The sequence below is a fragment of the Ipomoea triloba genome, chromosome 13 (assembly GCF_003576645.1).
Source record: "Ipomoea triloba cultivar NCNSP0323 chromosome 13, ASM357664v1".
NCBI classification, from domain to species: Eukaryota; Viridiplantae; Streptophyta; class Magnoliopsida; order Solanales; family Convolvulaceae; genus Ipomoea; species Ipomoea triloba.
The window spans coordinates 4,113,369-4,126,199 of record NC_044928.1 but is presented as its reverse complement, the minus strand read 5'-3'; the positions used below and the strand labels follow the sequence as shown (position 1 = coordinate 4,126,199).

Sequence of the window (12,831 nt, the reverse complement as noted above, 5' to 3'; positions counted from 1 at the left end):
GCTACGTCTCGAACTATCGACTGCTTGTCTTCGAGAGGTAAGTTTGATCTCTCGATAGATTCTGGCTGATCTTCCTCAGCTGCTTCTGTTGTCTTTGATGGTTGATCTGTCGATGCCTTTCATCAAAGGAAACATGTATGGACTCTTCAACCACCAATCTCCGCTTGTTGAAGACTCTGAATGCTTTGCTTGTCGATGAGTATCCCAGAAATACTCCATCATCTGCCTTTTCTTCAAAGGTTCTTAGTTGAGCCTTCCCATTGCTGTGGATATAGCATTTGCACCCGAATGTGTGGAAGTGGCTAACATTTGGTTTTCTTCCATTCCACAACTCATATGGAGTCTTTCCAACTCCTTTCACGATCAAGGACCGATTTTGGGTATAGCACGCTGTGTTGATTGCTTCTGCCCAAAATCCTTGTGATATGTTGGCTTGCGAGAGCATGGTCCTTGCGGCTTCTTTGAGAGTTCTGTTCCTTCTTTCAGCAATCCCGTTTTGTTGAGGCGTTCGAGCAGCTGACAGTTGATGATGAATCCCGTTCTCGTTGCAGTAGCTCTCGATTACTTGATTAACGAACTCTCCACCTTGATCTGACCGAATCTTTAGTATCGAGACATCCTTTTCAATTTGAACTTGCTTCAAAAGATTTGGCAGGGCAACTTTTGTCTCGCTTTTCTTGGTTAAGAACACGGTCCATGTGAATCTTGTGTAGTCATCTACTACCACAAGAGTATACTTCTTTCCCTTCATGCTGGGTGGATCTACTAGGCCAAATAAGTCCATGTGAAGAAGGCTTAATGGTCTAGTGGATGATGTCTCGGCTTTGCTCTTGAAATAAGATTTGATCTGTTTGCAACGTTGACATGCCTCACAAATTTTATCCTTTCGAAACGTCACTTTGGGCAGTCCTTCCACTAGGTTTCTCTTAGTAAGCTTGTTGATAGTCTTGAAGTTCAGATGACTAAGCTTACTATGCCAATCACAGCATAAATCTTCCTTGCTCCTTGCTAGCATACATAGGGATGGTTTTGCAGACCTCCAATCCACTATGTACATGTTTCCTTTCCTTGCTGCTTCCAAGACGACTTCGAGAGATTCCTCGCTCATAATCTGGCATTTGCTTTTGGTGAAGATAACTTTGTAGCCCTTGTCACAGAACTGGCTTGTACTAAGGAGATTGAACTTGAGCCCTTCAACGTAGGATACTCCCTTAATAACCAGCTCATTCTTTTGAATTTCACCAACAGCTTTTGTGCGTCCCTTCTTCTCGTTGTCGCCAAATGTCACCAAGGGACCTTCGATAGGTTGGATGTTCTCTAGCAGTGTTAGATTTCCCGTCATATGTCTCGAACATCCACTGTCAATGAACCATACGTCCCTGGTGTCCTGCAAGGAAATTAAGCAAGTTTAGGTACCCAAACTTTGGGTCCTGGTGGGTTAGTGAGTTTAGGCATCCATTTATACCTTGTGCCCATTATTCCAGGCCTAGGCGCAATGTAGCCATTGTACGTTTGATAATCATAATGAATGCTAGCAAAGACTCTGGGCCTCTTAGGTGCATATATTAGTTTTGGTTGAGGCCTAACCTCGGACTTACGCACCATGCCCTTCATTGCCTGTTTGGTCATATGAAATTNCCCGTTTTGTTGAGGCGTTCGAGCAGCTGACAGTTGATGATGAATCCCGTTCTCGTTGCAGTAGCTCTCGATTACTTGATTAACGAACTCTCCACCTTGATCTGACCGAATCTTTAGTATCGAGACATCCTTTTCAATTTGAACTTGCTTCAAAAGATTTGGCAGGGCAACTTTTGTCTCGCTTTTCTTGGTTAAGAACACGGTCCATGTGAATCTTGTGTAGTCATCTACTACCACAAGAGTATACTTCTTTCCCTTCATGCTGGGTGGATCTACTAGGCCAAATAAGTCCATGTGAAGAAGGCTTAATGGTCTAGTGGATGATGTCTCGGCTTTGCTCTTGAAATAAGATTTGATCTGTTTGCAACGTTGACATGCCTCACAAATTTTATCCTTTCGAAACGTCACTTTGGGCAGTCCTTCCACTAGGTTTCTCTTAGTAAGCTTGTTGATAGTCTTGAAGTTCAGATGACTAAGCTTACTATGCCAATCACAGCATAAATCTTCCTTGCTCCTTGCTAGCATACATAGGGATGGTTTTGCAGACCTCCAATCCACTATGTACATGTTTCCTTTCCTTGCTGCTTCCAAGACGACTTCGAGAGATTCCTCGCTCATAATCTGGCATTTGCTTTTGGTGAAGATAACTTTGTAGCCCTTGTCACAGAACTGGCTTGTACTAAGGAGATTGAACTTGAGCCCTTCAACGTAGGATACTCCCTTAATAACCAGCTCATTCTTTTGAATTTCACCAACAGCTTTTGTGCGTCCCTTCTTCTCGTTGTCGCCAAATGTCACCAAGGGACCTTCGATAGGTTGGATGTTCTCTAGCAGTGTTAGATTTCCCGTCATATGTCTCGAACATCCACTGTCAATGAACCATACGTCCCTGGTGTCCTGCAAGGAAATTAAGCAAGTTTAGGTACCCAAACTTTGGGTCCTGGTGGGTTAGTGAGTTTAGGCATCCATTTATACCTTGTGCCCATTATTCCAGGCCTAGGCGCAATGTAGCCATTGTACGTTTGATAATCATAATGAATGCTAGCAAAGACTCTGGGCCTCTTAGGTGCATATATTAGTTTTGGTTGAGGCCTAACCTCGGACTTACGCACCATGCCCTTCATTGCCTGTTTGGTCATATGAAATTGCTGGAAGTGAGGTTTCTTCCGGAAATTATGATTCGATGACCAATTCTCACTAGATGGATAGAGTCTGCCTTTCTCCATCCGTGAGTTCCTAACTATGTGGATCTCAGACCTTCCATATTTGCCTTGAGGCGCATTATATGGAATGTAGCTCTTTTTGTACTTGGAATGGCCTTGCGAGAGATAGCGAGGTGATCTCTGGATATTGTTTACCCGGCCATTCTTCGTAGCTTTCCTATACTTTCCATTGCTGGTGTATAGGGACGGTTTATGAATAGCTACTCTGGTCTTTTCTGTTGGTCCTTTATGACCTTTATTTGGTTTGGGTTGAGATCCTCCATTTCTTGAAGTTCCCAAACCATTGGTCTGCTTATCTCTCGAGAGACTGTTCCGACGAAACCCGAGACCGGTTCTGTCATTTGCTGGTCTGTAATCATCCACCATTTTCTCCATAGCTTTGGAGGAATTAGTGTATGATGCTATGACCTTTCTAAGATTAAGCTCTCTGGTCTCTCGAGCTTTGCACTCTTCAGTCAGTAGGATTATTTTAGCTTCTAACTCACTTACTTTGAGAGTTAGCTCTGAATTCTCTTTCGAGACGTTCTTAAGCATATCTCTTTCAGCGGTTAGCTTGCTGTTTTCTTCCCTGATTTTGGCATGAGTGCTGTTAGCATGGTGGGGGGGTGGGGGCAAATCAAATCCCAAAATGAAGGGTTTGACTCGTATACGTCGGCACGTGCAGGCACGAATGTCATCCAGAAATTGGCTAGCCTTGAAGGCTAAGTTATGCCAATATTTCATATGTTTTTCCATCTTAAAAGCCTTTGGTCCGAAGAGTTAACTGCTCGAATATGTCTGAGTAGTAGTGGGTTTTTACTATTCGTTCAACTCATATTTGACCGAGTAGTAAAGTTTTACTCTTCGGATATAACCTTCAGGAAGCTGTTCGTGGGTACTGCTCGCAGTACTATTCGAAATATCGTTTTGAAAGTATTAATTATGATCCATATGAATTAATTATGAATAAATTCCAATTTATTTTTGGGAATTAAACTCCAGATTAAATTTGCAAGTTATGGGGGTTACATATCTGATTTATTTTAGATGTTAATGCCAGGTGTTAATGCTATTAATTTTAACATATCCGATATAAGCTTTGGTGTTGGGAATATTTTGAAGTCGTTGGTTTTTGAACTGTCCAAATTCTTTGACTTTTCTCTCTTCCTCTATTAAAGTTGTTTTCTTACGAAAATTTTTGCCAACACTTCCGTTAAAGGAAAAAAGTGTTCGCCTGTTGTTCTTATTTGCGGGGTTTTTCGTTTGAGTGCTCAAATGTTAAATCGTGATCCATTTTATCCTGGAAATCTGATGCTAGAACACTCCTAGCACTCTCGAGAGGTAGCGAATCGGTTTTAAGGACAGTGTGTATTACACACGACTTGGATCTATCCTCGTTCTTCGTGTGTGGTTTATATTCAAATTATGAAATCCTTTTCTCGTTATTTATTTAGTTTGTATAAATAAATTTTTGATTTGGTACCAAGCTCTGATTGGAATTAATTTTTAAAAATTAAATTTCGTTTTTCACACACACACACACACACCCACGCACGCACGCACGCGCGCGCGCGCGCACACACACACACACACACACACACACACATATATATATATATATATATACATATAGGGAATGGTTCCTCTTCAGTTGTGCGGTGATCTATTCTTTTTTTTAAAAAAAAATTAACTAATGCACCTTAAGCTTACACACCTTAAACTGGATTAAAATAAATATGGCTTTGTAGAGAAAATCATATAAACAATATTTGTTGTGTTTTGGAACTTAAAAAAAAACGCACATTAAGAAGGAAAACAATGCACCTTAAGAAGAGAAACAACATACCTTAAGAAGGAAAACCAGGCACCTAAAGCCTTAGGTTGACGCACCTTAAGTTTCAACAATTAACGCACCTTAAGCACACAAACGACGCATCTTAAGTAAAAAAAAATCACGCACCTTAAGAAGAAAACCACACACCTAAAGCTTTAGACGGACGCACTTAAGCTTCAACAACTAACACATTTTAAGCACAAAACCATGCACCTTAAGCACACAAACCACGCACCTTAAGTTTGACCCATATGGAAATTTTCCAATTTAAAAATGACCATAATGCCATAGTGTATTTTTTAAACATTGTTAATCTTGAACGTTGATTTTGGCAAGATCAATAGCTCTCCTCTCACCGCACAACCGCATCTGAGCACCCCAACCGCATTTGAACTGTATTATATATATATATATATATATATATATATATATATATATATATATATATATATATATATATAATAGTGCAAGGAATAAATGACNTTGTAAAATACATATGCTTGTGACAAGTTGGATAAATCACAAAAAATTTCTGAATTTTTCTTACAACTATTATAAGTTTTTATATTTGAAATAAATCCGTTCGTTCTTTTTTCTCTGATAGATGGTCAGAACTTCATCTGGGTTCGAATCCTACTGAGAGGTCCACTAGAGAGCAGAAATTGTTGAAGAAAGAGTTGTGTATTCGTTTGGCAAATATGAATAGTAGATAAACAAATATCGTTATATATTCTTTGAATGAAAAATTTTCTAAAATAATGAAATTTACATATTATGTTTTCTAGTGATATTCTAATAACATGATAGACTTCATTGAAAGAAATCAGGAATGCACTAGGGTAGATATGACATGAATTTCAAATATTAAATAGTCATGGAGATTTTAAATCCAAAAATATCAATTATTCATCATTTCTTAAAAATCATTGAGGTAAAATAAAAAAAAATTTGTATTTCGAAATTTGTTTGAATCCTAATGTTTTGCTATTAACTAATTACGCTATCTTCTCACTATAATTCTTCTGTAAATCGATAATTGAAGACTTTATTTCACTATACCTAGATTTGAACCATATATTTTACCAATGAAGAATTTGTAATATTAACAATGGTAATTGTATAGCATGTATCTATATATTTGTAAGCGATGTATAGAGTTAGTAAATGATAACGATCATAAAATAAGTTTCATCATATATATATTTATGCATTTAGAGAGCAAATTAAAAATGATTCTCATTTATTTAACAGAATTTTAAACAAAAACGTAATTTCATGTTATACAAAATCTTTTTGTTAAATTGCATGATAATAAATTTCATTTTTAAGTTTTAATTTAGAAAGACTATATTTTATTTGAACAAAATCTATTTCACATTTTACATTACGGAAAGATATTAGAGTAGTGTTTTCAAAGAAAAAAAGAGTTTGATTCTAAATATGTCATTAATTCCATGACATAAGATATTATCTTTAATTTTTTTAAATTTGATTGTGTCATATGCAATGACAATTAACAAAAGTTAAGATTAATCACTTTCCATTATTAGTTTATTATTCCCCCCCCCCCCCCCCCCCCAAAAAAAAAAAAGAAATTTGTGGTCATGAATAGTTGTATACCATTATTTCAAGAGTTAACAAAATTAAAATTTTAGTAATTTTAATATGCAATAAGGACAATAAATAAAATAGTTCAACAATAAATATTGTATATAAAGAAAATTTTTTAAATTAATAAATCCTAATTATATATATATATATATATATATATATATATATAGGTAATAATTGTTTTCCTTTAATCTATACTATTAATAAAAACAATATCATCAATTTTAACTCGAAAAAAAAAATTATTTTCAATGATAAAATAATATTTGTACTTTCTCAACCTACTGAAACACAAAGAGTCAACAGTTGACTCCACCCACTGAGGCTCGAACCCACTCCCATCATCCATGGGGGAGTGTTAACTGGGACAACGAGTGCCACTAGACCACAAGGTCTTTGACATGATACATAGTGATTGATTGTCTATAAACATAAAAAGATAAAAATAAAAGGTACATAAGTATTTATGAAATTTACGACACTTATTGTAAAACTTGATAGGAATGGAGGAAAAGTTTGTATGTTTATATAGAGGGAAAAAGTCTATAGAGGAAGTTAAAAATTTAGAGGTTGGATTGTGCGATTTTAACTATTTTATATTTGTGAGAAAAAAATCTACAAAAATTCTAATTTGATAGAGGAAAAAAATGAAAATAAACAAAAATGATATAAATAAAGAGTTTTTTTCCAAAATGGTCCCTTGACTATTCTCAAAATGATCCATCGACTATTTCTCAATGTATATTACGCATACAATAGGTAAATGGACCAAAAAGCCCTCCATTTTAACACTAATTAGACGGAACATGTAACGGAGGACTGAATTGGGTGAATTTTTTAAAGTTGCGGGACCACATTTGGTGCAATTAAAAGTCGAAATACAAAATTGAGTATGAGCAATAGTCGAGGGACCATTTTGGGAAAAAAAACTCTAAAAACAATATCCTCAACTTTAACTTCCCGCCCAAAACACTCCTATACTATTAAGTTTTGCGTAATATTGTAAAATATGGTAATACAAATCCTATTCGTAATACAATTGTACATTAAAATATGGTAATACAATTCATAATAAAATATATTCTTCCCTTCGTTCCTATTCGTAATACAATTCTAGATTAAAATTACTAATCGTAATAATACAGTACATATATTTCCCTGTAATGCATTCTATACTATTAATAAAAACAATATCATCAACTTTAACTTTCCGCCCAAAACACTCCTATACTATTAAGGTTTGCGTAATATTGTAAAATATGGTAATACAATTTCTATTCGTAATACAATTGTACATTAAAATATGGTAATACAATTCCTAATAAAATATATTCATCCCTACGTTCATATTCGTAATACAAGATTACTTATCGAAATAGGTAAAAACTTGTGTGAGACCGTCTCACCATGAGACGGGTCGGGTCGGGTCGAGTCAAGATGCAAATGTAACACTTATACGCACAAATGCCATACTTATATGCTCAAATGTAATACTAATCAGGAATAAAATTTTTGTTACTTATTAGGGTAAATGTAATACTTTTAAAGGAAAATACAATACTTTTACATTTCGATTTAAAAGTATTACATTTTTCCTCAAAAGTATTATATTTGCCCTTATAAGTGAGAGACACTTGTCAACATTGCTTATTATTAAAAAATGTATTACTATTTCTCTTATAAGTAACAAAAATTGTATTTTTGATTAGTGTTATATTTGAGCATTGCATGGTGCTTTGACCCAACCCGACCCGTCTCACGAAGGATCCGTGAGACGGTCTCACACAAGTGTGACCCATCGAAATATATTCATCCCTACGTTCCTATTCGTAATACAAGATTACTTATCGTAATTTGACATACTAATACAGTGCCTGCAGGTGTCGGCGCATACAAGTCAAGTCTTTTCAAGTTCATTTTGGGATTTGATTTGCACCCCCTGCGCGAGAGAGGCTCTCTATGCTATACAATTGAATAAGCCTTAGAAAGACTCTTGTATAAGTAGTTGTACAAACCCACTTCCCAAACCAATGTGGGACAAAAGTTACTTGAAAGCTTTTTCTCTCCATTTTTCTAACTCATATGGGTCAACTTTGAAACCAATTTGTCATTCACCCATAATTCTTTTTTAGCATATAATATATCAAGCTTTTCGTCTAACTACTAAGAACCCAAATCCAATTTGACCTGACCCAAATCAAAAGTGGACCCCACATATATTTGTACCACAATCACTACAAGAAAATCTATCTTTAGTGACAAAAAATTAGTGACGGGTAGAAAAACCCTCACTAAATGTATTACTTACCTATTTTTTGTGAGGGTTAAAAATTACTCTCGCTAAAAATTTATCATTTAGTGACGAAATTTTAATTTAATACTTAATTTAAAATTATACTCTCGTTATTGGTATGAGAAATATTATTACCGTCGCTATTGATATCTAAAAATTTTTTTACTAAAAAAAATTACCACCAAAACTTTTTTATTTTTGCCGCCCAACATCTCTCAAGTGTACTTTTTCTGGCGCCCACTTATTTCATTTCTCTAAAATCTAAAATATACGGAGTAATTATTTTGCTACTCCTTACAGTCACCCACCTTCTTCCATTTTTCCCTTTTCTTTCCGGCACTCACGATCTCAGACCCTCAGTACACTATCTCCCTATCTCTCTCTTTCTCTTCACTCCCTTCTTCCCTTCACTACACCAGTGGGTTTTTCTCAGGTATCATCACCAAATAGTCACAAGGTAATTTCTTAGTTTTCTCATTTTTGTTATGCATCATTTCTCCATTATCTTGATGTTAGGGCTCAGAAAGTTTTATGTATTTTTTTGAAATCTTTTCTCTATTTCTGTTAGGTAAATTGAGATTTGTGTTTTGATTCATAATTTTTGGTTGTCTATGATTTGCCGTCGATCACCATTGTTGCCGCCCGAAGTTATTAGACGGTTACTTCGCCTCCACAGTGCAGAGATGGTCTCAGCGGTATAGCGATTTCCGTCAGGTGTCTCTGCCTTCGCCTTCCAAGTTCTACCGCAAAACAGGTCTATCTTTGCCCCTGTAATTTGTTGAATATGCATCAACATGGTTGGAATGTCAGTATTTGTTGAATATGTGTTAGGGCTCTGTGATTCTAGAAATTTCGGTTCTGGTCCTGACGATATATGCTTCAATTTTTGTTTTATGTGTGTTCTCCTATGTCAGAAATAGTTGAAATAGATGATATATGTGTTTAAACATTTTGCTCCGAATTAAGCTTTCACACTGGAAATTTGTCGTTTGTAATATACTTAGGAATGTATTGACAATGAACTGTGAAAGAGGTGGGGCATCCCAGGTGGGAAGAGAGATGATGTAGTAGTAGTAGTTGGATGACTATCAATGGCTGGTATGCTCCTTGAGATGTCTAGCTTGATTTCTGAGCTGTTCTCACTTCTATTACTGCAAGAACCTTCAGTCTCTTTGTTTAGATTAATGGATTCTGTGGGCTCAATATTATCTCTAGTATTCTTTAGTGCCATTATCTACAACTCAAATCAATAATTATCCAAATAATTATATGATCCCATCTAAAGGAAAATTAAAATGATAGTGTTTTAAATTTTAATTAATAGGGTTCTGAGCTATGTTTAGTTGGTTCCAGTAGCAATCCTTTCCTTTACTCACGCTGTCTATTTAGCTACAAATTTGTTTCAAAAGCATTTACTTTTTATTAACTGCTCTCAGTGGACATTTCCAACATTTGTCTCATGATTTGGTTGTCAAGAAAAAATAAGGGAATAACAAACTGCTTTTGGTCAGCTGTGTAGATAACAAAATGGCCTTTGTTAACTGATGATGATGTACTGCAACTATCTACAAATAAGTATTTGTAGTTACTTATCTTTGAACCAGCAGTTTTTTTTTGCATAAAAATCTTTACCTCTCCTAAATCTTCCATTTGCATGTGAATGGGGGCAATCCTATTTATATAGGTTGGGGTGATGAAGTATAGTGTACTCCTCTGTTCCATATATATTGTCATGTTTGACCATACACATTGATTTAGGGTATTATATTTAATGTGACTAAGTGATATATTTTTATTTTTTCCCATAGTAAATTTACTTGTGATTTTTTTTTTCTTATAATAAATGCAGTAGAAGGTTTTTAAAGGGTTTTTTTCGGTAATGAAGTAATAAATGTTGTTGTATTTAGGATAGTAACAAACTTGTGGGGCATCCCTATTTAGGAATGAAGACAATTTTTGATGGACAAAGGGAGTAACTCTGATGGTTAAATAGAAAATGTGAACTACTGACATGATGCCTTTAACATATTTATTGTTGCCAAATTTCACTGTGATTATAGGCCTATAATTAATTTGTCATCTGGATCAAGGTTGTTAAGTATGTACGTGCAATAAGAAAGGGGATAATAAAATTTGATGAGAAGCCAAAAGAAGAACCAAACTTCTATCTTTTGTGGGGAGATGATTTGACTGCTATGGAAAGACAAGGGTTATCTTATATACCTGCTCCAAAGCCTAAGCTGCCAGGTTTACAACTCTGCCTAAATAAATATCCTTGGCATTTCACCTTTCAAAGGGAGTAAGGGAGAGCATTAGCTGTCTTACCTAAGTGTTGTTTCATGTCATGAGGAGTCATATAACCCCTCTTTGGAATATATCCCAACAGAAGATGAGATCAAATCTTATGAGCTTATGTTTGAGGAAGATCGGACAAAGTTTATTCTGAAACAGTACATTACTGCCTTTTTAATTGGTCAAGAATAACTTTTTTCACTTTGCTACTTTCAGTTGAATATTTTAATCCAAATGTGTTTTGGTTATGTTTAGGTTTGAATCCTTGAGAAGCGTTCCAGCATATTACAAATCTGTCAAAGTAACTTCTACTTATTATTATAGCAACAATGTGCTCTTGGATGATGTAAGTTGACTTCATTTGTGTATATTGATATGAAATTTATTTTTCCTTTGCTTTGAATATTGATGCTTTAGTTTAAAATTGGTATTGTTATATTGTACGTGTTGGAACTAGCTTCATGTCATTAAGTTGTCTCATACTCTCATGGACTATATATAGTTTAGCAATTGCATTAGGGAGTGATTGATGAACTAGCTTCATGTCATTAAGTTGTCTCATGGACTATATATAGTTTAGCAATTGCATTAGGAAGTGATTGATGAACTACATTTCAATCTCGTATATATATATATATATGTGTGTGTGTGTGTGTGTGTGTGTGTGTGTGTTTCTTTTAAAGAAATATGTGATTTTGAGAAGTTTGTGAAGACCATATTCCTGGGAAGAATGAAAAAAAAGAAAAAAGAAAAGCAGCAAAACTTGTTGATACCTTTATCATTGATTTCATGTATACCAACACTTGTAAATAAATTAATAAGCAAACAAAACAGGCCAAAGATACTTTTATTAGAAAAGTATCTATCTTATGTGTAATCATTAGAAGTGATAATTTTTTAAATATGAATACAACAGATGCCATGAAATCTATGCTATGAGGAGATCATATTAAATCTATCCTTGAATGCATAAGTTTGATATGCATAGTGGCATGTATATATACATACATCAATAGCTCACAATTGCAAATTATTATTTATTCAATTATACTGAGTATATCCTCGTTGGCTATTTTTATTTATCAGGTGGCAAAGCTATTGATGAAAAATGGCGTACCTAACACCGCATCGAAAGTACATGTTTTTTTTGTATGAAGTAGATTGGACATTTTTGCTTTGGGGTTGTTTTTGTCTAAACTAAAAATGTTCATTTGTACAGTCTCACCTTTTAAATTAGGCAATGGATACATTACTATGGCTATTTGTTAGCTATAATGAGTTTCTTTGCCTAAGTCTTTACAAAGTTTTGTGAAAATTTCATTTTGGCAGGTGAATATGAAGTCTTTTAATATATTGATGAGTTTACTTTGATTGCATTATTGTTTTTTTTAATACATTATTGTTAATATTATAAATTGCACTAATACAATATCTATAATTACAATATAATTTCGATGATAAAAAATGTATTACAAAAATTAATATTTAATGAGCAACAATAATATATACAAATTAAAATTAAAAAATTAATATTTGACAATAAAATATAACATTTAGTGACGGGCAAAATTTAATATAATGTGAGAAAATTTTGTTAGTAAATAGTAATATTAATGACGGGATTTTCCATCATTAAAAGAATATATGAGAGGAATTTATAATAATGAATAATTGTATTAATGACGGGATTCTGTCACAGAAAGAACTTTTTAGTGACGGTAAATATACTATCACTATATGCTCACTAATGACAGTATCATATCCCGTCATTAATTGCTTTTATCCTCGGAAGCTATATCGACGGGTCGCGATGGTAAATTTCCCGTCATTAAAAGTCTTTTATGATGGTTTTTGAACTTTTAGTGACGGTTTTACTTGTCACGAATGGACAATTTTCTTGTAGTGAATATAGCAACTAAAATGTCATTTTATGTTATTTGTCCAATTTATAAAAATCCTAA

At 34.4% G+C, this 12,831-nt stretch overlaps 1 protein-coding gene across 8 annotated transcripts; it reads left to right on the top strand.

Moving 5' to 3' along the window:
- The first annotated feature begins 8,864 nt into the window (after positions 1-8,864).
- Positions 8,865-12,241, top strand: LOC116001779 (ribosome biogenesis protein BOP1 homolog). 8 transcript variants are annotated; one of them, XR_004094279.1, is made up of 5 exons: positions 8,865-9,035; positions 9,147-9,332; positions 10,669-11,028; positions 11,126-11,216; positions 11,957-12,241. XR_004094279.1 is itself a non-coding variant. In XM_031241719.1 (5 exons), exons 2-5 carry the CDS (start codon positions 10,774-10,776, stop codon positions 12,023-12,025), a joined length of 276 nt encoding a protein of 91 aa, XP_031097579.1. In that variant the 5' UTR covers positions 9,340-9,676; positions 10,639-10,773; the 3' UTR covers positions 12,026-12,241. The 8 variants fall into 8 exon arrangements, 2 of the variants coding, with proteins under 2 accessions (XP_031097579.1, XP_031097578.1); XR_004094278.1 differs by having other exon boundaries at positions 10,639-11,028; XR_004094281.1 differs by having other exon boundaries at positions 8,866-9,035; positions 9,227-9,332.
- Positions 12,242-12,831: the final 590 nt, after the last annotated feature.